The 24,343-nt window shown below is 40.8% G+C and overlaps 1 protein-coding gene across 2 annotated transcripts in view; it reads left to right on the top strand.

Annotated features, from left to right (window-relative positions):
- The window catches only part of LOC133562944 (voltage-dependent calcium channel subunit alpha-2/delta-1), a 311,591-nt gene that overhangs the window by 80,283 nt on the left and 206,965 nt on the right, over positions 1-24,343 (top strand). For both annotated transcript variants that reach the window (XM_061916789.1, XM_061916788.1), the window contains exon 4: positions 20,325-20,384. In XM_061916789.1, the coding sequence (XP_061772773.1) occupies positions 20,325-20,384 (60 nt within the window). The remainder of the gene's footprint in view (positions 1-20,324; positions 20,385-24,343) is intronic.

The following is a 24,343-nucleotide window of genomic DNA, read 5'->3' as shown; positions in this document are numbered from 1 at the left end:
TTTTTAACGGAACAAAGCCGCGGGCCAAGGTTGAACAAATGAACCTTTTAATAGGGACCCAAACAAGTTTTGCATTAAATATTGAACAAGCAAGGCTTATATAACTTTAGTGACATGCAAAATCCAGTTTCAAATAATAATAATAATTAAAAAAATATCAATGGCATGTAAAATGAAGTTTTAAAAATTGTATGCCTTTTTTTCTATTTGCAATCTTCTGAGGTAAATATCAAAATAATAATGAATGAACCAAACATTCAAACCTTGAAGTAGCAAGAGAAAATGCATGAATAAAACGTTAATTATTGGTCGGTTTGCCGGAAGTTTCCCGGAAGAGTTAGTGCTGCATGGGGTTCTGGGTATTTGTTCTGTTGTTCTGTTGTGTTACGGTGCGGATGTTCACCCGAAATGTGTTTGTCATTCTTGTTTGGTGTGGGTTCACAGTGTGGCGCATATTTGTAACAGTGCTAAAGTTGTTTATACGGCCACCCTGAGTGTGACCTGTATGGCTGTTGACCAAATATGCATTCACTTGTGCGTGTGTGTGTGTGTGTGTGTGTGTGTATGTGTGTGTGGGTGTGTGTGGGTGTGTGTGTAAAAAAGCCACAAATATGTGACACGCTGTTAGTATGCAGGAAAAGCGGATGTGACGACAGGTTGTAGAGAACGTTAAAGGCAGTGCCTTAAATGCACGCCCCCAATATAGTTGTCCAGGTGGAAATCGGTAGAAATTCGGGAGAATGGTTGCCCCGGGAGATTTTCGGGAGGGGCAAGTATGAGTATTAGCAGTGAATGCGGTGTTACAGCGGCACCGACGCTGAATAAAACCGGCGGGCCAGCTCTAATGCTAAATTGATATCGCCTCAAGGGCCAAATTAAATTACACGGCGAGCCAGATTTGGCCCGCGGGCCAGAGTTTGGCACCCATGTGCTAAAACGTCGCGGTATGATGACGTGTACGTGTGACGTCACGCATTGTAAAGGACATCTTGTTCCAGCACCGTTCACAGCTATAAGTCATCTGTATACATCGCATAATTCCACAGTATTCTGTACATCTGTGTTGCTGAATCTTTTGCAATTTGTTTAATTAATAATGGAGACGTCAAAGAAGAAAGATGTAGGTGGGAAGCGGTGTATTGCGCCCGCATTTAGTAACACAAACACAGCCGGTGTTTCATTGTTTACATTCCCGAAAGATGGCGGTGAAGCTTTACTATGGAACAGAACGGTCAAGTGAACACGGTTCCCTACCACATGTCAACCGGCAGGTTTCGGTGAGAAAATGGTGGTAATAAGTCGGCTCTTACCATAGACATGAGTGGAGAGCTTGCGTCGTTCCACCTCCACCTGTCAAAGAGGCAGCTACGACTCTCTTGCCTCCTCCCACCGTCGGATGATTCCACCGTGGAGGAGGGAAAAAAAATAAAAACCTCAGCCCGGCAGCCTTTGCCTTGTCGAGAAATGTGGCTTCCCTTGGAGACACTGGTGGTCACCACAGCCCTCTGACTTTCAGGTTGTACAGGTACGACCATATAATCTCACTAAAACACTATTAAGACAATAAGCAGATAAGGGATTTTCCAGAATTATCCTAGTAAATTTGTCTAATAACATCTGAATCGCTCTGCAGTTTTTTTTTTTTCCCTCTAGTCCTTCACTCTCACTTTCCTCATCCACAAATCTTTCGTCCTCGCTCAAATTAATGGGGAAATCGTCGCTTTCTCGGTCCGAATCGCTCTCACTACTGGTGGCCATGATTGTAAACAATGTGAGGATGTGAGGAACTCCACAACCCATTGTCTGCTATACAGGCAAGGCTTTTTTATTAGCCACCAAAACTTTATCGTCGATGTTCTCTACTAAATTCTTTCAGCAAAAATACGGCAATATCGCGAAATGATCAAGTATGACACATAGAATCGACCTGCTATCCCCGTTTAAACAAGAAAATCTAATTTCAGTAGGCCTTTAAACTAATCAGCAGCCATGGACGCAAAATAGAGAGATTTGACATTGACTTGTTTTCCCAAATCAATGCTGCAGAAAGTACCCCGCTCTTATTTATTGGGTTGTTTCCTCCGGTCTTAATGAAGCCAACATGCGCCCTGAAACGATGCCCTGGCAGGGACGTTGCATCATGGAAACTGCCGGGCTCGGTGTATGAACACAGCGTGAGAGTTGTTACCTACTGAGAGACGGACTAAGCGAAACATAAAGTATCTTTTTTCACCGGCCACGTTATTAGGAACACCAGAGTTAGAATAGAACTTGTTGCTTTTACTAAGGTCATCGTCGACGGTCACTCGAACGAGTATGACGATCCTCCTGGTAGGGGTGTATCCCTTTATGGAGGATGCCTGTGTGTGACTTTGTTTAGCGTGGCGAGACTGGGGCACGGACACCACACAATCCTTGACAGAATAGGGTCAGGGTAGTAGTCATAGTGGATCTAACATGATAGTGAGAGTCCAGTCCATAATGGATTCAACATAATAGTGAGAGTCCAGTCCATAGTGGATTCAACATAATAGTGAGAGTCCAGTCCATAGTGGATCTAATAGTGATAGTCCAGTCCATAGTGGATCGAACATAGTGTGAGAGTCCAGTCCTTAGTGGATCTAACATAATAGTGTGAGAGTCCAGTCCATAGTGGATCAAACATAATAGTGTGAGAGTCCAGTCCATAGTGGATCAAACATAATAGTGTAAGAGTCCCGTCCACAATGGATCTAGCAAAGTATTGTGAGAGTCCAGTCCATAGCGGATCTAACATAATAGTGAGAATGCAGTCCATAGTGGATTTAACATAATAGTGAGAGTCATGTCCATAGTGGATTTAACATAATAGTGTGAGAGTTCAGTCCATAGTGGATCCAACATAATAGTGTGAGAGTCCCGTCCACAATGGATCTAGCATAGTATTGTGAGAGTCCAGTCCATAGTTGAGCTAACATAATAGTGAGAGTCCAGTCCATAGTGGATTTAACATAAATGTGAGAGTTCAGTCCATAGTGGATCTAACATAATAGTTTGAGAGTCCAGTCCATAGTGGATCTAACATAATATTGGGAGTCCAGTCCATAGTGGATCTAACATAATAGTGAGAGTCCAGTCCATAGTGGATCTAACATAATAGCGTGAAGGTCCAGTCCATAGTGGATCTAGCATAAGAGTGTGACATTCCAGTCCATAGTGGATCTAACATAATATTGTGAGAGTCCAGTCTATAGTGGATCTAACATAATAGTGTGAGAGTCCAGTCCATAGTGGATCAAACATAATAGTGATAGTCCAGTCCATAGTGGATCTAACATAATAGTGTGAGAATCCAGTCCATAGTGGATCAAACATAATAGTGTGAGAGTCCAGTCCATAGTGGATCAAACATAATAGTGTAAGAGTCCCGTCCACAATGGATCTAGCATAGTATTGTGAGAGTCCAGTCCATAGTGGATCTAACATATTAGTGAGAGTCCAGTCCATAGTGGATCTAACATAATAGTGAGAGTCCAGTCCAGAGTGGATCTAACATAATATTGTGAGAGTCCAGTCTATAGTATAACTAACATAATAGTGATAGTCCAGTCCATAGTGGATCTAACATAATAGTGTGAGAGTCCAGTCCATAGTGGATCAAACATAATAGTGTAAGAGTCCCGTCCACAATGGATCTAGCATAGTATTGTGAGAGTCCAGTCCATAGTGGATCTAACATAATAGTGAGAATCCAGTCCATAGTGGATTTAACATAATAGTGAGAGTCCAGTCCATAGTGGATCTAACATAATAGTGAGAGTCCAGTCCAGAGTGGATCTAACATAATATTGTGAGAGTCCAGTCTATAGTATAACTAACATAATAGTGATAGTCCAGTCCATAGTGGATCTAACATAATAGTGTGAGAGTCCAGTCCATAGTGGATCAAACATAATAGTGTGAGAGTCCAGTCCATAGTGGATCAAACATAATAGTGTAAGAGTCCCGTCCACAATGGATCTAGCATAGTATTGTGAGAGTCCAGTCCATAGTGGATCTAACATAATAGTGAGAATCCAGTCCATAGTGGATTTAACATAATAGTGAGAGTCCAGTCCAGAGTGGATCTAACATAATAGTGTGAAGGTCCAGTCCATAGTGGATCTAGCATAATATTGTGAGAGTCCAGTCCATAGTGGATCAAACATAATAGTGTGAGAGTCCAGTCCATAGTGGATCAAACATAATAGTGTAAGAGTCCCGTCCACAATGGATCTAGCATAGTATTGTGAGAGTGCAGTCCATAGTGGATCTAACATAATAGTGAGAATCCAGTCCATACTGGATTCAACATAATAGTGAGAGTCCAGTCCATAGTGGATTTAACATAAGTGTGAGAGTTCAGTCCATAGTGGATCTAACATAATAGTGGGAGAGTCCCGTCCACAATGGATCTAGCATAGTATTGTGAGAGTCCAGTCCATAGTGGAGCTAACATAATAGTGAGAGTCCAGGCCATAGTGGATCTAACATAATAGTGTGATAGTCCAGTCCATAGTGGATCTAACATAATAGTGTGAGAGTCCAGTCCATAGTGGATCTAACATAATAGTGTGAGAGTCCCGTCCGCAATGGATTTAGCATAGTATTGTGAGAGTCCAGTCCATAGTGGAGCTAACTTAATAGTGTAAGAGTCCAGTCCATAGTGGATTTAACAAAATAGTGTGAGAGTCCAGTCCATAGTGGATCTAACATAATAGTTAGAGTCAAGTCCACCAGTCCATAGTGGATCTAATAGTGAGAGTCCAGTCCATAGTGGATATAACATAATAGTGTGATAGTCCAGTCCATAGTGGATCTAACATAATAGTGTGAGAGTCCAGTCCACAATGGATCTAGCATAATATTGTGAGAGTCCAGTCCATAGTGGAGCTAACATAATAGTGTAAGAGTCCAGTCCACCAGTCCATAGTGGATCTAATAGTGAGAGTCCAGTCCATAGTGGATATAACATAATAGTGTGAGAGTCCAGTCCATAGTGGATTTAACATAATAGCGTGAGACTCCAGTCCATAGTGGATCCAACATAATAGTGAGAGTCCAGTCCAACAGTCCATAGTGGATCTAATAGTGAGAGTCCAGTCCATAGTGGATAACATAATAGTGTGGGAGTCCAGTCCATAGTGGATTTAACATAATAGCGTGAGAGTCCAGTCCATAGTGGATCTAACATAATAGTGAGAGTCTAGTCCATAGTGTATCTAAGAGTGAGAGTCCAGTCCATAGTGGATTTAACATAATAGTATGAGTGTCCAGTCCATAGTGGATTAAACAAAATAGTGAGAGTATAGTCCATTGTGGATCTAACATAATAGTGAGAGTCCAGTCCATAGTGGGATAAATACAAACCCCGTTTCCATATGAGTTGGGAAATTGTGTTAGATGTAAATAAAAACATAATAAAATGATTTGCAAATCCTTTTCAACCCATATTCAATTAAATGCACTACAAAGACAAGATATTCAATGTTCAAACTCATAACATGTTTTTGCAAATAATAATTAACTCAGAATTTCATAACTGCAACATGTGCCTAAGTAGTTGGGAAAGGGCATGTTCACCACTGTGTTGCATCACCTTTTCTTTTAACAACACTCAATAAACGTTTGGGAACTGAAGACATTTTTTCCCATTCTAGTTTTATGTAGTCTTTAGTTGTTCAACAGTCCGGGGTCTCCGCTGTCGTATTTTAGACTTCATAATGCGCCACACATTTTCAATGGGGGAGACAGGTCTGGACTGAAGGCTTGCCAGGAAAGTACCCGCACTCTTTTTTTTAACGAGGCCACGATAGTTGTAACACGTTCTGAATGTGGCTTGGCATTGTCTTGCTGAAATAAGCAGGGGCGTCCATTAAAAAAAGATGGCGCTTAGATGGCAGCATCTGTTGTTCCAAATCCTATATGCACATTTCAGCATTAATGGTGCCTTCACAGATGTGTAAGTTACCCATGCCTTGGGCACTAATGCACCCCCATACCATCAGAGATGCTGGCTTTTGAACTTTGCGTTGATAACAGTCTGGAGTGTTCGCTTACCCTTTGGTCCGGATGACCCATTGTCGAATATTTCCAAAAACAATTTGAACACTTTTCCACTTTGCATCAGTCCATCTTAGATGATCCCGGGCCCAGAGAAGCCGGCGGCGTTTCTGGATGTTGTTGATAAATGGCTTTCGCTTTGCATAGTAGAGCTTTAACTTGCACTTACAGATGTAGCAACCAACTGTATTTAGTGATAGTGGTTTTCTGAACCTTGCAACACTCCCTAATTTGAACACTTTCTTGCTCGGCTTGTGTTTCCGAAAAATCGCCATGGGAGTTTCCAGAATATCGAGTTTGGGCACACGAGCCGAAATAACATTTTGGATGTGCTGATACGTTGAAGATGAAATAGATAAAACATCCCTATAAGATGCTGACAGGTTTTAATCAAATTCAAGGTGTGTGTGTTTGACAAAGAGATATCAAGTGAGGGATTGGGTAATTAGGCCTATTTCCACACACACACATCCACTTCCTCGCCCATATCTCCCAGAGAGGAATGCAGCCCCCACTCCGCTGAAGTCCTGTCATGAATTTTTAACAAGCGTGTCCGTCTGCTCTCCACGGAGGCGTGTGTTTGCATAGATGTCTACGTGCATGTGCGTGTATTGTATACAGTCACAGTTGGGATAAGGTGGCCATTTTTGACACCGTGCTGCATTTAAGTGCATGAAGAAGCATGTAAGCTGGACAGGTAGCAAAAAGATGCATATTGAAGAGCTATAGCTGAGGAAGGCATTCGGCAATCAGGAGCACTACGACAAGCTGGTGTCATATGAGCAACAAGCCGAATGTTTCGGACCATAAGGCGCACTTGAAATCCTTTCATTTTCTCAAAAATGGACGGTGCACTTTATAACCCGGAGCGCCTAATAATTCTGGTTGTGCTTACAGACCTCGAAGCTATTTTATTTGGTACATGCTGTAATGATAAGTGTGATTAGTAGATGGCAGTGACACATAAGAGGGGCGGTATAGCTCGGTTGGTAGAGTGCCCGTGCCAGCAACTTGAGGGTTCCCGGTTCGATCCCCGCTCCCGCCATCCGAGTCACTGCCGTTGTGTCCTTGGGCAAGACACTTTACCCACCTGCTCCCAGTGCCACCCACACTGGTTTAACTGTAAAGGCGCTTTGAGTCACTAGAGAAAAAGTGCTATATAAATGTAATTCAGTTCAGTTCAGTTCAGTGAACATCCGCACTGTAACACAACATAAAAACAACAGAACAAATACACAGAACTCATTGCAGCACTAACTCTTCTGGAAGGCTACAATATACACCCCCTCCCTCCCCCCCAAAACATCAATCCCGCTCACCCCCCCCAATCTCCCGAATTCGGAGGTCTCAAGTTTGGCAAGTATGAGTGAGAGTGCAAGTCACATAATGTCTATGGCTTTTCACACAAGCAAGTGAATGTATGCAAACAAGGTCAATGGCCATACAGGTCACACTGAAGGTGGCCATATAAACAACCTTAACACTGTTACAAATATGCGCCACACTGTGAACCCACACAAAGCAAGAATGACAAACATTTCAGGAGAACATCCGCACCGTAACACAACATAAACACAACAGAACAATACCCAGAACCTCTTGCAGAACTTACTTTTCCGAGACGCTACAATATACACCGCCCCCCCCCACCTCAAACCCGTCCACTTCCCCAATCTCCGGAATTCGGAGGTCTCAAGTTTGGCAAGTATGAGTGCGAGTGCAAGTCACATCATATCAAAGGCTTTTCACACAAACGAGTGAATGTAGGCAAACGTGGTCAACGGCCATACAGGTCACACTGAAGGAGGCCGCATAAACAACCTTAACACTGTTAAAAATATGCGCCACACTGTGAACCCACACAAAACAAGAATGACAAACACATTTCAGGAGAACATCCGCACCGTAACACAACATAAACACAACAGAACAATACCCAGAACCTCTTGCAGAACTTACTTTTCCGGGATGCTACAATATACACCGCCCCCCCCCCACCTCAAACCCGTCCACTTCCCCAATCTCCCGAATTCGGAGGTCTCAAGTTTGGCAAGTATGAGTGCGAGTGCAAGTCACATCATATCAAAGGCTTTTCACACAAACGAGTGAATGTAGGCAAACTTGGTCAACGGCCATACAGGTCACACTGAAGGAGGCCGCATAAACAACTTTAACACTGTTAAAAATATGCGCCACACTGTGAACCCACAACAAACAAAAATGACAAACATTTCAGCAGAACATCCGCACCATAACACAACATAAACACAACAGAACAAATATCCAGAGCCCCTTGCAGCACTTACTTTTCCGGGAAGCTACAATATAGACCCCCTCCACCCCACTACCAAACACCCCACCACCCCCACCTCAAACCCGTCCACTTCCCCAATTTCCCGAATTTGGAGGTCTCAAGGTTGGCAAGTATGAGTGCGACCAGTAGATGGCAGTCACACATAAGAGCTAAGTGTCGACTGCAAGATGACGCCAGTAAACAACACTTAAACTTTGAATGTTCAATCGAGAATACAGAACATTACACACAGCGTTTAAAAATCTGTGAAAATAATTTGCTTTAAAATGTTACATCCGAAATTAACGGCATCGGTTTCAAAAAAGTAAAATGTATGACTTTTTACCACCAGCAGAAACCATTAAAAAACGAAAAACTCAGTTGACAGTAAAAAGCTGTCTTGGCAATTGTTGGACATGACTTTAAAACCATAACCAAACATGCATCAATACAGCTCTAGTGTTTTAGTTCTTGTCTTGCACTCCTATTTTGGTGGCTTTTTCTTTTTTTGGGATATTTTCCTCAAGCAGTTTCATGTCTTCCTTTGAGCGATATTTCCCGCATCTACTTTGTTTTAGCAATCAAGAATATTTCAGTGGTTTTCATCCTTCTTTGTGTCGACATTGATTGTCATGTCACGTTCGGATGTACTTTGTGGACGCCGTCTTTGCTCCGCAGTAAGTCTTTGCTGTCGTCCAGCATTCCGTTTTTGTTTACTTTGTAGCCAGTTCAGTTTTAGTCCCGTTCTGCATAGCCTTCCCTAAGCTTCAATGCCTTTTCTTAGGGGCACTCACCTTTTATTTATTTTTGTTTCACGTTATGTAGACCACAAAGAAGTCTTTTATATTTAGGAAAAAAATCTTAATATAACCCTTTTAATGTGCCTTATAATCCGGTGCGCCTTTTGTATGAAAATAGACTCCATCGGCAGTGCGCGTTTTTTATCCGGTTTGCCCTATTGTCCAAAAAATTTGTTTTACCACCCAAAGGTAACCGATGTCCAAGTACTAAGCTTTCTAGTAACCCTCGTCCCTGGTTAGGCTTTTACAGAAAAGTGAAAAACACATACAAAAAGATTAAGACAAGTACAAAATAAAAATTACATTTAAAAAGAATTGGCCCCATTTGTCCATACTACACCCAGTTCGAGTGCTCACACTTCTGATTGTCCTGAAGCTACTTTTTTTCCTATGCTTTGAACTATGCGGCTTATAAAACGGTGCAGCTATCTTTTAAATTTTTCTTTATTTTTGTTTACTTCGTAGCCATTTCAGTTTTAGTCTTGTTCTGCATAGCCTTCCTAAGCTTCAATGCCTTTTCTTTGGGGCACTCACCTTTTGTTTATTTTTGTTTCACATGTTATGTAGACCACAAGGAAGTCTTAATTTAGAAAAAAATCATGATATGACTCCTTTTATGCGCCTTTTGTATGAAAAAAGACCTGACTACACCCGCTCATTGGCAGTGCACCTTTTAATCCGGTGCGCCCTATGGTCCGGAATATACAGCTTGAAAAACAAAACGTGTTTTTATTCCTGTCAAACACACACAAAAGGATTAAGACAAGTACAAATTATAAAATACATTTTTAAAAAATTTGCCCCATTTGTCCATACTACACCCAGTTCGAGTGCTCACACTTCTGATTGTCCTGAAGCTACTTTTTTCCTATGCTTTGAACTATGCGGCTTATAAAACGGTGCAGCTATCTTTTTAATTTTTCTTTATTTTTGTTTACTTTGTAGCCATTTCAGTTTTAGTCTCATTCTGCATAGCCTTCCTAAGCTTCAATGCCTTTTCTTAGGGGCACCCACCTTTTATTTTATTTTTTTTCACATGTTATTTAGACCACAAGGAAGTCTTTTACATTTAGAAAAAAAATCATAATATGATAATGATCGATGAGAAGGAAAGAGTGAGATTTTATACGGTCATCAAGTTGCAGCAATCCTCACACGGCTTGTTTCATAAACTTATCTGCTGGCATACTGGAACCCTGGTGAAAGTCTTATAAGCCCCCTGTGATACTTGGATTTGAAGAAATACCGCAGCTTGTCTTCTAGCAAAGTAACCACAGAGGATTGTACACAAGCTGTTTGCTCCGAAGCCTTTTTCCCCAACTTGGGTGGATTTTTTTTCTAGGATGCCTTGACATATTTTATTGTGTGTTTCAGTCCTGTAACGTCTGTTTTTTATTATTATTTTTTTTTTTGCAATACAGCAATCTGGTCTCAAACTGTTAAAGTACTTCCTTTTCAGTGCAATATAAATAAATTAGACTAGGGATGCACCGAAATGAAAATTTTTGGCCGAAGCCGAATAAAATTTAAAAGCTTGGCCGAAGGCCGAATACTGAATAATGAATGCAGTTTTTCCCCCCCAAATTTACATTGCATAAAAAGCCTACAATAAATTTTTAGACATGTTTTTTTAAATAAAGTACATTTTTATTGAATATTGACATTTTTTTAATATTCCAGTAGCCTTTGCTTTTCAAAAAAAGCACAGTTTTTCATTTATAATAGGCCTTAAAAAAAACATGCATTCCAAAAAAAAATAAAGTGCATTAAAGTGGATAAACCCACAACAAATGAATTATTGTCCTTTTGGCAAAAGTCTGCTTAGCCACAGTAGATAGACTAATAATGTAAACAGAAGGCTCAAGTAAATCTCAATTAAGTGTGTGCTTGTAACCTCATACACTTATACAGGTAGCCTACACAACAGGCTAATAATGTAAACAGCACACACACGATGTAAAGAGCACACATCAGAGAAATACCGTCTGCTCGGTATCGTGTAACGGGGCTCAATGTGCTCCATGAGTCTCCGAAAGCCAATGTCCTCCACAACACTAAACGGTTGATCATCCAAAGCCATGAACTCCATTACCTTCTTTGTAATTCCGTTTGCTTTGGCACTGTCAGTCGCAAACATTTTTGTTCTTTCGAGACAGTTTGGCTGAACATTCGTTGCAAACCGCAATACTTTTGTCACTTTCCGACACTTTAAAATATCTCCACACTGCTGACATTTTTCCGAAGGCGCCTGGTTCCAATGTCACCGCGTCACAGCACGTTGGTTGATTGCGTCACCGCGTCAAAAAATTGCGTCATTGCGTCACACGGCACTATTCGGCTTTGCATTTAACTCATTCCACTGAAGGCCGAATGTGGCTTTTTTTTTCCATATTCGGCCGAATATATTCGTTTACCGATTAATCGGTGCATCCCTGAATTAGACCAACTAAGACTCTGCGAAAATGTATAAAAAAACGACAAAAACAATTGAAAAAAATGTTTGATTTCCCAAAGTTTGAATAATTTCATTAAAAAGTAATAAATTTCTCTTTAATTAAATTATTTATAGCAAGTAATTTATTTGTCGATTAAACATATTGAGAAATGTTCTTAAAATCCCTAAACGTATTGACTGGTTAATGTATGATTGCAAAATTAAAGCTAAAATTTGGCAGGCACTAGGACCATGATCGCAATCAGCAGAATGGGCGTGGCTTTCATGTTGGCAGTCTTTCAATAAAGACCTGAGAGAAACAATGTCCTAGTGCCTGCCACATTCCTGGACTTCATATCGTCCAGAGGTGTCAAATCGCAGTTATGTTTGCACCCTATAGGGCCGTTTTTAACAGTGAATACCATTATTACACAATTGTTTGATGCAATTTATGAGTACATTTTTTAAAAATTTAAATGTAAAAATAAATATGGTAATTTGCAATAATTTCACCTCATTATTTAGAGTATATTACTGTAAATGGTAAAACAATACTGCTGTTTTTATGGTAAAAAAAGGCAGCTATTTTTTTTATTCTTAAATAAAAAGAAAAAAAAAATTCAATTTTACAGTAAAATTTTGGCGCTTGAGTTGCCAGTTTTTTTGTTTGTTTTTTTACCGCAAATCAACAACTCTAGATTTTTCGGTGTATTACTGTAAATGCCAAAACAGCACCACAGTTTATTGAAGTAAAAAGAAAAAAAGAAATAAAAAAAATACAGTTTTTTCTTTTAGAGAAAAATCCGGAAAAAACAATACATTTCTCAATTTTCTCATAAACTGTATTGCTACTTTTAGATTGTACATGTACAATTTGATGGAAAACTAGCTTTGAAATTAGTATTTATTTGTATTTAAAAAGTGGTTTGAATGTTTTGATAATATATTTTTTGCATAATTAGACAATATTCAAGTTTGCGATTACATGGCGTACAAATATTTTTCTCCCAAAATAGAAATAAATATTAAATCTAGTAAGTACAGTGCTTTATTGATACATATTTCCAGGCTTTTGAGGGCCAAATAAAATGAAGCGGTGGGCCACATCTGGCCCCCGGGCCTTGAGTTTGAATATAGTCTATTCAAATACATTCTGATAAACACTATAGGACTAATAATAGAACTCCATTGTAATAAGTTGTACTGAAGACACATTATATTTGAAATTAAAAATGTTATTTATATTCACATCTGCAGCTGAGATAGGCTCCAGCACCACCCGCGACCTCAAAAAGGGACAAACGGTAGAAAACGGATGGGATGGATGTTTAAAAGGTAAGATCATAAAGCATCAAAGCACTGCATAAAGCAAATCTTAAAAAAATTCACAAATTGCCATGCTAGCCATTTTTCTATGAATACAGTAGGCCATTAAAAGGCCTACTGAAACCCACAACTACCGACCACGCAATCTGATAGTTTATATATCAATGATGAAATATTAACATTGCAACATATGCCAATATGGCCGGGTTAGTTTACTAAATTGCAATTTTAAATTTCGCGCAGAAGTATCATGCTAAAACGTCGCTGTATGATGACGCGTGCGCGTGACGTCACGCATTGTAGAGGACATTTTGGTCCAGCACCGTTCACAGCTATAAGTCGTTTCTTTTCATCGCATAATTCCACAGTATTATGGCCATCTGTGTTGCTGAATCTTTTAAAATGTATTCAATTAATAATGGAGACATCAAAGAAGAAAGATGTAGGTGGGAAGCGGTGTATTGCGGACGCCTTTAGCAACACAAACACAGCCGGTGTTTCCTTGTTTACATTCTTGAAAGATGACGGTGAAGCGTTACAATAGAACAGAGCGGTCAAGCGAACATGGTTCCCTACCACATGTCGACCGGCAGGTTTCGGTGAGAAAAAGGTGGTAATAAGTCGGATCTTACCGTATATATGAGCGGAGAGCTTGCGTTGTTCCTCCCGCACCTGTCAAAGAGACAGCTGCGGACTCTCTTGCCTCCTCCCACCGGCCGCCCCCGACCATCGGATGCTTCCACCGTGGAGGAAGCATCGGCTGCCTTTGCCTCGTCGAGAAACGTGGCTTCCCTCTGAGACACTGGCGGTCATCACACCCATGGCCACACCCCTCCGACTTTCAGGTTGTACAGGTATGACCATATAATCTCACTAAAAACACTGGTAACACAATAAGCAGATAAGGGACTTTCCAGAATTATCATAGTAAAGTTGTCTAATAACATCTGAATCGCTCTGCCGTCTAGTTTTTTGTTTTTTTCTAGTCCTTCACTCACTTTCCTGATCCACGAATCTTTCATCCTTGCTGACATTAATGGAGACATCGTTGCTTTCTCGTTCCGAATCGCTCTCGCTGCTGGTAGCCATGATTGTACACAATGTGAGGATGTGAGGAGCTCCACAACCCGTGACGTCACACGCACATCGTCTGCTATTTCCGGTACAGGCAAGGCTTTTTTATTAGCGACCAAAAGTTGCAAACTTTATCGTCGATGTGCTCTACTAAATCCTTTCAGCAAAAATATGGCAATATTGCGAAATTATCAAGTATGACATAGAATGGACCTGCTATCCCCGTTTAAATAAGAAAATCTCATTTCAGTAGGCCTTTAAAATGTACACCAAATCATTTTTTTGTGAGCATGAATGCCTAAATTGGAATATTACTCAAAGAATGGCATCAGGTGGGATGGAATTAAACATTCACATCTTAACCTTTAGAAGACTATCATTCGTCTCACAATTGAATGTCAAGCTGTGACTATTTTCGCTGTCAAAAATCAATAAATAATCACTTGTCACTTGGTTATGGTTATTTTAGCGGGGAGTGAGGCGCTCACATTCCTGACAGTGCTGTGGGGAGAACGTGTTGTCACACTTTTTAGGGCTGAGTGTGAACTGCTCTTCATCAGAATCCTGGTGTCGGTAATGTGGGACCAAAGTGTTTTTGATTTTCCGCAACAGCGCCATCTACTGGATATCGGGGGCTCAGTGGCCCCGATGCAAGTAGAGTTGATGGTAGAAAGTGAAAAGACGTTACTTTAGGGGTAAATCAGGGATTAATACGGCCCCGTTCTTGGGTGGATCTCGCTTGAGAGGAAGGTATATTGGTACCGGGACCGGCACCAAAATACGTTGGTACTTTTCTAAATAAAAAGGGGACCACAAAAAATGTCAATGTTGGCTTTATTTTAACAAAAAATCTTACGGTACAATAAGCATTTGTTTATTATTGCAATTTAGTCCTTAAAGGGGAACAGTATCACAATTTCAGAAGGGTTAAAACCAATAAAAATCAGTTCCCAGTGGCTTATTTTATTTTTCTAAGTTTTTTTCAAAATTTTACCCATCATGGAATATCCCGAAAAAAGGCTTTAAAGTGCCTGATTTTTGCTATCTTTAAATCCATCGTCCATTTTCCTGTGACGTCATTTAGTGATGCCAAAATGGCAGATAGCACAGCAAGATATAGCGACATTAGCTCGGATTCAGACTCGGATTTGAGCGGCTTAAGCGATTCAACAGGTTACGCATGTATTGAAATGGATGGTTGGAGTATGGAGGCAGATTGCGAAAACGAAATTGAAGAAGAAACTGAAGCTATTGAGCGAATAGCTATTGACGCTATTCGGCGATAGCCTTCGATTGAGTGTCGCAGGATCTCCATACATCTCTGTGCCATGTCTGCCTTAGCATCGCCGGGAAAATGTGCGGACCAAACGATCAGGACTTTCGCATCTTGTGTCACTGGAGCAAATTAAATCTGTCCATTGGTAAGTGTTTGTTTGGCATTAAATGTGGGTGGAGAGAAAGGCTGGATGCAATTTTAGCTACAAATGTACATACAGCTAGCCTAAATAGCATGTTAGCATCGATTAGCTGGCAGTCATGATGCGACCAAATATGTCTGATTAGCACAATAACATCAACAAAACTCACCTTTGTGATTTTGTTGACTATCGTTGGAAATGCATCTGCAGGATAGCCATACATATCTGTGCCATGTCTGCCTTAGCATCGCCGGTAAAATGTTCAGACAAAACGATTGGGACTTTCGCATCTTGTGACACTGAAGCAACTTAAATCCGTCGATTGGTAAGTGTTTGTTTGGCATTAAATGTGGGTGGAGGGAAAGGCTGGATGCAAATATAGCTACAAATGTACATATAGCTAGCCTAAATAGCATGTTAGCATCGATTAGCATGCCGTGCTAATCGACACACACTTCACGTAAGTCATCTTGAATCCGTCCCTGATCGTGTTGTTACACCCTCCGACTACACACCGACGAGGCATGATGTCTCCAAGGTACGGAAAACAGTCGAAAAAATGGAAAATAACAGAGCTGATTAGACTCGATGTTTGTAATATGTTTGAGAAAATGGCGGACTGACTACCTAGGTGACGTCACGTTGTGACATCATTGCTCTAAGAGCGAATAATAGAAAGGCGTTTAATTCGCCAAAATTCACCTATTTAGAGTTCGGAAATCGTTTAAAAAAAAGATGGTCTTTTTCTGCAACATCAAGGTATATTTTGACGCTTACATAGGTCTGATGATAATGTTCCCCTTTAAATAAAATAGTGAACATACTAGACAACTTGTCTTTTAGTAGTAAGTAATGAGACAAAGTCTCCTAATTCGTCTGCAGTAACAGACTCCCAGAGGTGGGTGGAGTAGCCAGAAATTGTACTCAAGTAAGAGTACGGTTACTTTAGAGATGTATTACTCAAGTAAAAGTAAGGAGTAGTCACCCAAATATTTACTTGAGTAAAAAGTATGTTGTGAAGAACTACTCAAGTACTGAGTAACTGATGAGTAACCTGTTTGTTTAATGGTGACAGCAAGTAATGCACAAAAACATAAAAATAGCAATGAAAAAATTCAGAGCCAGGAATATCTCTTAAGCAACTAAAACAATAATATATATTAAATAATATATGTTTGGTTTTACACTGTATTGAAAAAATTTTTTAAAATTAATTTGACCTTTGCAACCTCATAATACTATTGGCTAAGTTTTATATTCATAAGTGTAAGTTTCTCAATACCCGACCTGTTTTTTGTGCCTTTCAAAAAGATTTAGAACGCTACATTAAAAAACTCTACCTCTAACAAACATAAAGCTGTGAAAACGATGATGCTGAGTTCCAAATTTAAGTTATATACTGAGATTGAGTGAGCCTATGGCTTTGCACTTTGTTTATTCTATATATATTTTTTGCATTCTATTTTAGTTACTTTGAATTTACACCCCCCGGGCGCTGTTTTGTACAGTTTTTATATTGTTTTGTACTGTTTTTGTACTTACTTTATTTTCAACTCTTTGTAATTGTTGAAATTTATAAATAAAGGTTTATAATAAAAATTTAAAAAAGTGTGCAGTTAATCATGTGACCGCCAGGCTCTGTTTGATTGGTGAAACGGAGTCAAACGTCACCAGTGACTGCATTTGATTGGTGAAACGGAGTCAAACGCCACCAGTGACTGTGTTTGATTGGTGAAACGGAGGCAAGTGATAGATCCTATTTTGAAGGTCTGTCTGACAAACCAAAACAAAGCGTGCATTTGTACGTTTTTTATATTGTTTTTGTACTTACTTTGATTATTATTTAACGGTTTGTAAATGTTGAAATTTATAAATAAAGGTTTATAAAAAAAAGTGTGCAGTTAATCATGTGACCGCCAGGCTCTGTTTGAGTGGTGTAACAGAGTCAAACGTCACCAGTGACTGCATTTGATTGGTGAAACGGAGTCAAACGCCACCAGTGACCGCGTTTGATTGGTGAAACGCAGGCATGTGATAGATCCTACTTTGAAGGTCTGTCTGACAAACCAAAACGAAGCGTGCATTAACAGATCGATAAAACTCAGTAGCGAGTAGCGAGCTGAATGTAGATAAATGGAGCGGAGTAAAAGTAGTGTTTCCTCTCTATAAATATACTCAAGTAAAAGTAAAAGTATGTTGCATTAAAACTACTCTTAGAAGTACAATTCATCCCAGAAGTTACTCAAGTAGATGTAACCGAGTAATTGTAGCGCGTTACTACCTACCTCTGTCTAGGACAAACTGTAAACAATAATTAATAATCTACTTGTTCATTTACTGTTAATACCTGCTTATTTTCTGTTTCAACATGTTTTAGCTACATTTCTGTTAAAATCTAATAATCACTTATTCTTCTGTTTTGGATACTTTACATTAGTTTTGGATGATACCACAAATTTGGATATCAATCCGATACCAAGTAGGATCATACACTGGTCATATTCAAAGTCATCATGTGTCCAGGGACATATTTTCTGAGTTTATAAACATAATATAAATTAAAAAAAAAAATGTGTGATGCTTAAAAATATTGATGTAATCATAGTAGTATCGACTTGATACAATCCAGTACTTGGTATCATCACAGTAGGTGTTAGGTGTAGATCCGCCAATGGCAATTGTTTATATTGTAGAGTCCTGGAAGAGTTGGTGCTGCAAGGAATTCTGGGATTTTTTTCTGTAGTGTTTGTTGGGTTGCGGTGCAAAATTGTGTTTGTCATTGTTTAGTGTGGTTTTACTATATGGCACATGTTTATGACAGTGTTGGCGTTGTTCATACGGCCACCCTCAGTGTGACCTGTATGGCTGTTGATTAAGTATGCGCTTCATTCCCATGCAACTAGAGCATTCAAAGTTAAAATGGTCACTTAAGTGGTTACTGATTAGACATAAAGACAGTCTTAACTTGGTCAAATATGGACAAGTGTTTACTCATCCATTATCATGGGTGCGGTGTGAGGGTAAGCATGTTTAGCCGTAATGCGTCCTACAGGGCTGATACTTGATTGTACTTGATTTATCTGTTGGCGACTTGTCCAGGGTGTACTCCGCCTTCCGCCCAATTGCAGCTGAGGTATTCGACCCCGAAGGGAATAAGCGGTAGAACATGGATGGATGGATGGGACAAGGATTTGTGACAAGACTGTGTTGGCCCTGTGATGAGGTGGCGACTTGTCCAGGGTTTACGCCGCCTTCCGCCCAATTGCAGCTGAGGTATTCGACCCCGAAGGGAATAAGCGGTAGAACATGGATAGATGGATGGGACAAGGATTTGTGACATTGAATTTGTTACAAGACTGTGTTGGCCCTCTGATGAGGTGGCGACTTGTCCAGGGTTTACACCGCCTTCCGCTAGAATGCAGCTGAGATAGACACCAGCACCCCCCGCAACCTCCAACGGGACAAGCGGTAGTAAATGGATGGATGGATGGATGGATGGACTGCGTACATACATTTCAAGTTAAAGTTAAAGTACCAATGATTGTCACACACACACTAGGTGTGGTGAAATGTGTCCTCTGCATTTGACCCATCCCCTAGTTCATCCCCTGGGAGGTGAGGGGAGCAGTGAGCAGCAGTGAAGGCCCCGCCCGGGAATCCTTTTTGGTGATTCAACCCCCAATTCCAACCCTTGATGCGGAGTGCCAAGCAGGGAGGTAATGGCTCCCTTTTTTATAGTCTTTGGTATGACTCGGCCGGGGGTTTGAACTCACAACCTACCCATCTAAGCAGACAACCTAACCACTAGGCCGCTGAGTTAGCCACCTACACGACGTGTAGGGGTATAGTACCAAATAGGATTCATAAGTAGCGCGGTACTATACTAAAACCGGTATACCGTACAACCCTAGTTGGGGGTTAATCGTTTTGTAATGCAATCTGTTGAAGTGAAGTGAGTTATATTTATATAGCGCTTTTCTCTCGTGACTCAAAGTGCTTTTTCATAGTGAAACCCAATATCTAAGTTACATTTAAACCAGTGTGGGTGTCACTGGGAGCAGTTGGATAAAGCGTCTTGCCCAAGGACACAACGGCAGTGACAAGGATGGCAGAAGCGGGGATCGAACCTGGAACCCTCAAGTTGCTGGCAAGGCCACTTTACCAACCGAGCTATACCGTCCCGTTGAAAATGATGGAAAGCGCCACTTTACACAGCAACTGACACAAAAAACATTCGAACATATTCAACACTCCCAACCCCCAAATTCGTCACGTTTCATGTGTCTGGTAAACGGCGATGAATGTGGCCACATGAATCCCTTTCCTACAGTACGTCACTTTTGTCCTGACCTGCACCTGAATTAAATGTGCTATTTCTTGGCCGACGCTCCAAACGGTTTCGCGGGAATTGCTTCCCTGGTTTTTACACACTTGATTTCTTTAATTTGCTTTGGCACTCAGCAAAAGACGAATGTGCATCCATGCGAAGGCCAAGGCCTACTTTTCTGGAGGTGACATTAACTAACTTGCTGTTACGCCCACGTTTTATCGGACAGGATCCTCTTTGACTGACAAGCCCTTAGTCCGTTATTCCCTTGCCTTTGACTTTATTCAGTGAGGTGCCATTTCATATTCTGCAGAGCCCGCACACACACTTTGTAAAACCTTTTCACTCTGACATTATTATGCTGTGCGACGTGGCCTTTTGCCTCACGACGCTGTAAGACCTTGATAGCCTGGCAGTTTGAGCTCTGCCAGCCAGGCATGGTAATAATATATCTGTGTCTGGCCTGCTGCTAACACGCCGACTTTTTGTGCACATTTCCCATAATTACACCGGCCGGCGACCGTGCCCTGTTTCCCCGCTCTAAATCCCTGTCATCCTCAATTTCCCCCAGAAACTGGCTACAGCTGCAGAGAACTTCCAGATGAAGCATCAGTGGAAAGACGAGTTTGAGGTAAGGAAGAGCAGAAATGTAGTGTAATGTACCTTTTTTTTTTTTTTCAAACTCTAAGGCACACTTATAATTCTGGAGTCCCCTAACCCTTCTCCCTGACTGAGGTTGCCAGGTACGCAGCCCAATCCAGGTGGATGGACTGGTCTACTCCAATGAACTTCAAACTTTCCCTACCTTTTCCTAGGGTTTGAGGGGCTGGGACCACAATAGCTGAATAGACAAGCGTTTTGTCAATAACAAATCAAAAAACAACACATTTTACACAAAAATAAGGCTATGAATCCAGCTCGATGGACTGGGCTACTTGAACGAACTTTCAACTTCCACTGCCTCTTAGTAGGGGTTGAGGTTCTGGGACTATACTAGCTGAATAGAAAAGCATTTTGTCAATAACAAATCTCTAACCAACACATTTTAAGCAGAAATGAGGCTATGAATCCAGCTGGATGGACTGGGCTACACCAAGGAACTTCAAACTTCCCTTACCTCTTAGTAGAGTTTGAGGTGCTGGGTCCATAATAACTGAATATACCAGCGTTTTGTCAATAACAAATCACAATTCAACACATTTTGAACAGTAATGAGGCTATGAATCCAGCTCGATGGACTTTGCTACTCCAAAGAACTTCCAATGTCCACTGCCTCTTATTAGGGGTTGAGGTTCTGGGATTATAACAGCTGAATAGACCAGCGTTTTGTCAATAACAAATCACAATTCAACACATTTTAAACAGTAATGAGGCTATGAATCCAGCTCGATGGACTGGGCTACTCCAACGAACTTTCAACTTCCACTGCCTCTTAGTAGGGGTTGAGGTTCTCGGACTATACTAGCTGAATAAAAAAGGAGTTTGTCAATTACAAATCTCTAACAAACACATTTTAAGCAGAAATGAGGCTATGAACCCAGCTCGATGGACTGGGCTACTCCAAGGAACATCAAACGTCCCCTACCTCTTACCAGAATTTGAGGTGCTGGGACCATAATAGCTGAATAAGCAAGTGTTTTGTCAATTACAAATCTCTAACAGACACATTTTACACAGACATGAGGCTATTAATCCAGCTGGATGGACTGGGCTACTTTGAGGAACTTCAAACATCCACTGCCTCTTACTAGGGGGTTGAGGTTCTGAGATTTTACCTGAATAGACAAGCGTTTTGTCAATAACTAATCACTAATCAACACATTTTACACAAACATGAAGCTATGAATCCAGCTGGATGGACTGGGCTACTCCAAGGTACTTCCAACGTCCACTGCCTCTTACTAGGGGTTGAGGTTCTGGGACTATACCAGCTGAATAGACAAGTGTTTTGTCAATAACAAATCACGAACAAACACATTTTGCACAGAAATGAGGCTATAAATCCAGCTTGATGGACTGGGCTACTCCAAGGAACTTAAAACTTCCACTACCTCTTACTAGAGTTTGAGGTGCTGGGTCCATAATAGCTGAATAGAGAAGCGTTTTGTCAATAACAAATCACTAATCAACACATTTTAAAAATAAATTAGGCTATTAATCCAGCTCAATGGACTGGGCTACTCCAAGGAACTTCCAACGCCCACTGCCTCTTACTAGGGGTTGAGGTCCTGGGATATACTAGCTGAATAGACAAGCGTTTTGTCAATAACAAATTACTAACCAACACATTTTAAACAGTAATGAGGCTATGAAACCAGCTCAATGGACTGGGCTACTCCAAAGAACTTCCAACTTCCACTGCCTCTTACTAGGGGTTGAGGTTCTGGGACTATACTGTACTGAATAGACAAGCGTTTTGTCAATAACAAATCACTAACCAACACATTTTAAACAGTAATGAGGCTATGAATCCAGCTTGATGGACTGTGCTACTCCAAGGAACTTCCAACTTCCCCTACTTCTTACTAGAGTTTGAGGTGCTGGGTCCATAATAGCTGAATAGACAAGCGTTTTGTCAATAACAAATCACTAACCAACACATTTTACACATAAATGAGTCTATGACTCTAGCTCGATGGACTGGGCTACTCCAAGGAACTTCCCCTACCTCTTACTAGAGTTTGAGGTGCTGGGTCCATAAAAGCTGAATAGACAAGCGTTTTGTCAATAACGTATCTCTAACAGACACATTTTACACAGAAATGAGGCTATTTTCCGGAAGAAGCTGTATACAATATCGCAACAAATGGCAATTATACGGTTATTGTCAGTATTATAGGAAAACAAACACTAAAACCAACAACAACCAACGCAATCAATGGTTGTACTGGTGAAAATAAGTAGAGCATGCTTAGCAGCCTAATGTACGCCCAAAACTTGGACACATTTTACTAAAGGTATGCCCGGGACTGCGTGGGTTCCCCCCGGGTACTCCGGCTTCCTCCCACCTCCAAAGACATGTACCTGGGGACAGGTTGATTGGCAACGACTTCACATTTTACTAAAGGTATGCTCGTGACCACGTGGGTTCCCTCCTGTGTTGGCCCTGTGATGAGGTGGCGACTTGTCCAGGGTGTACCCCGCCTTCAGCCCGAATGCAGCTGAGATTGGCTTTAGCACACCCCGCGACCCCGAAAGGGACAAGCAGTAGAAAATGGATGGATGCCTGTAGGTATAGGCTACAGTTATAAAAGTTTTAGATTGCTATATGACTTGATAAAATAATTCCTCATTGGCGTTTGCATATTATGGACTACATGTACCATGTGATTTGGCTGTCGCCATACCTTTCACATTGCCATGATGGCAGCCGTGCTAATGTCCGAACCCATTTCCGTAGCGTATCAGCATATTGAGAAAGAAATAGACACTGACACTACCTATATCCACATAGGTAGTATTTGTCAAAAGTATAGTTTTCCCTGTCAGTTGGATGTCACGTCGACATACAAGCTAACGGCATATATGCTAAGCATTTGTTGCAGGAACATACCAGCTTTGTTAGACAATAACATACAATGTATTTGACAATATAGTTTACATACCAAATGTCCATTTCCGTTTATTACAAGTAATAAGAAAAGGTAAATGCCTGACTTACCTATCAAAGAGGAAATTAGCAAGTTTGGCGTCAGATGAAAAAAATCTTCTCCGCCTTCAATTCTCTCGATATTTCAAAAGCCATCCCGATACAAATTCTCGTTTTTTTCCTGGCTTTGTCATGAACAAGTTGAGAATGGTAGCTTTTAAGTTGACGAAGGTCTGACATGTTTAGTAACTTTACCAGTGGCAGTAGCCAGACGAAGTTGGGGGTGCGTAACTAGCAACCTGGATGTGGCACACTCACAGATTTTCTAATTGGTCACAACGGTGGAGGTCGGGGGGCATCGAAATAAAAAACAACAATATGTCGGGGCTGTAAGTCTCATTTTGAAATGAGCATATCCCGGCTGAACTACGGTTATCAGTTATAGAAGTATTGGAAAAGAACATGGTTTATTAAAGCCCTTTGACATATCAGGGCCATTTAATGGGGACTTCACATGAAATTATGACATATTGCTCCTTTAATTTTCCTCAAAACTTGACAGTGCGCCTCATGTACTTGGTTGTGCATACCAACCTCGAAGCAAATTTTGTTAGTGTATGGCATCATAATAAGTGTGAACAGTAGATGGCAGAAACAGATAATAGCTACGTGTGGACTGCAGGAAGACGCCTGTTCAATTGCGGTTAGCGAATTATTCATGGTAACGGTTTACCTATTTCAACGGTATTATAAATCAATCAATCAATGTTTATTTATATAGCCTTAAATCACAAGTGTCTCAAAGGGCTGCACAAGCCACAACGGTATCCGCGGTTCAGCGCCCACATAAAGGCAAGGAAAAACTCACAACCCAGTGGGACGTTGATGACTATTGCTAACAGTCTGGAATTTTACCGCGTTTTATCGTTATACCGTTTATCGTTACATCCTTGCTATGGAAGCGCAAGAAACTACCGGTACAACAAAGACGACGGGGAAGA

Source organism: Nerophis ophidion, linkage group LG12, assembly GCF_033978795.1.
Source record: "Nerophis ophidion isolate RoL-2023_Sa linkage group LG12, RoL_Noph_v1.0, whole genome shotgun sequence".
Classification (NCBI taxonomy): domain Eukaryota; kingdom Metazoa; phylum Chordata; class Actinopteri; order Syngnathiformes; family Syngnathidae; genus Nerophis; species Nerophis ophidion.
Note: the sequence above shows the minus strand (reverse complement) of the source record. Positions and strands in the feature narration are given on the sequence as shown.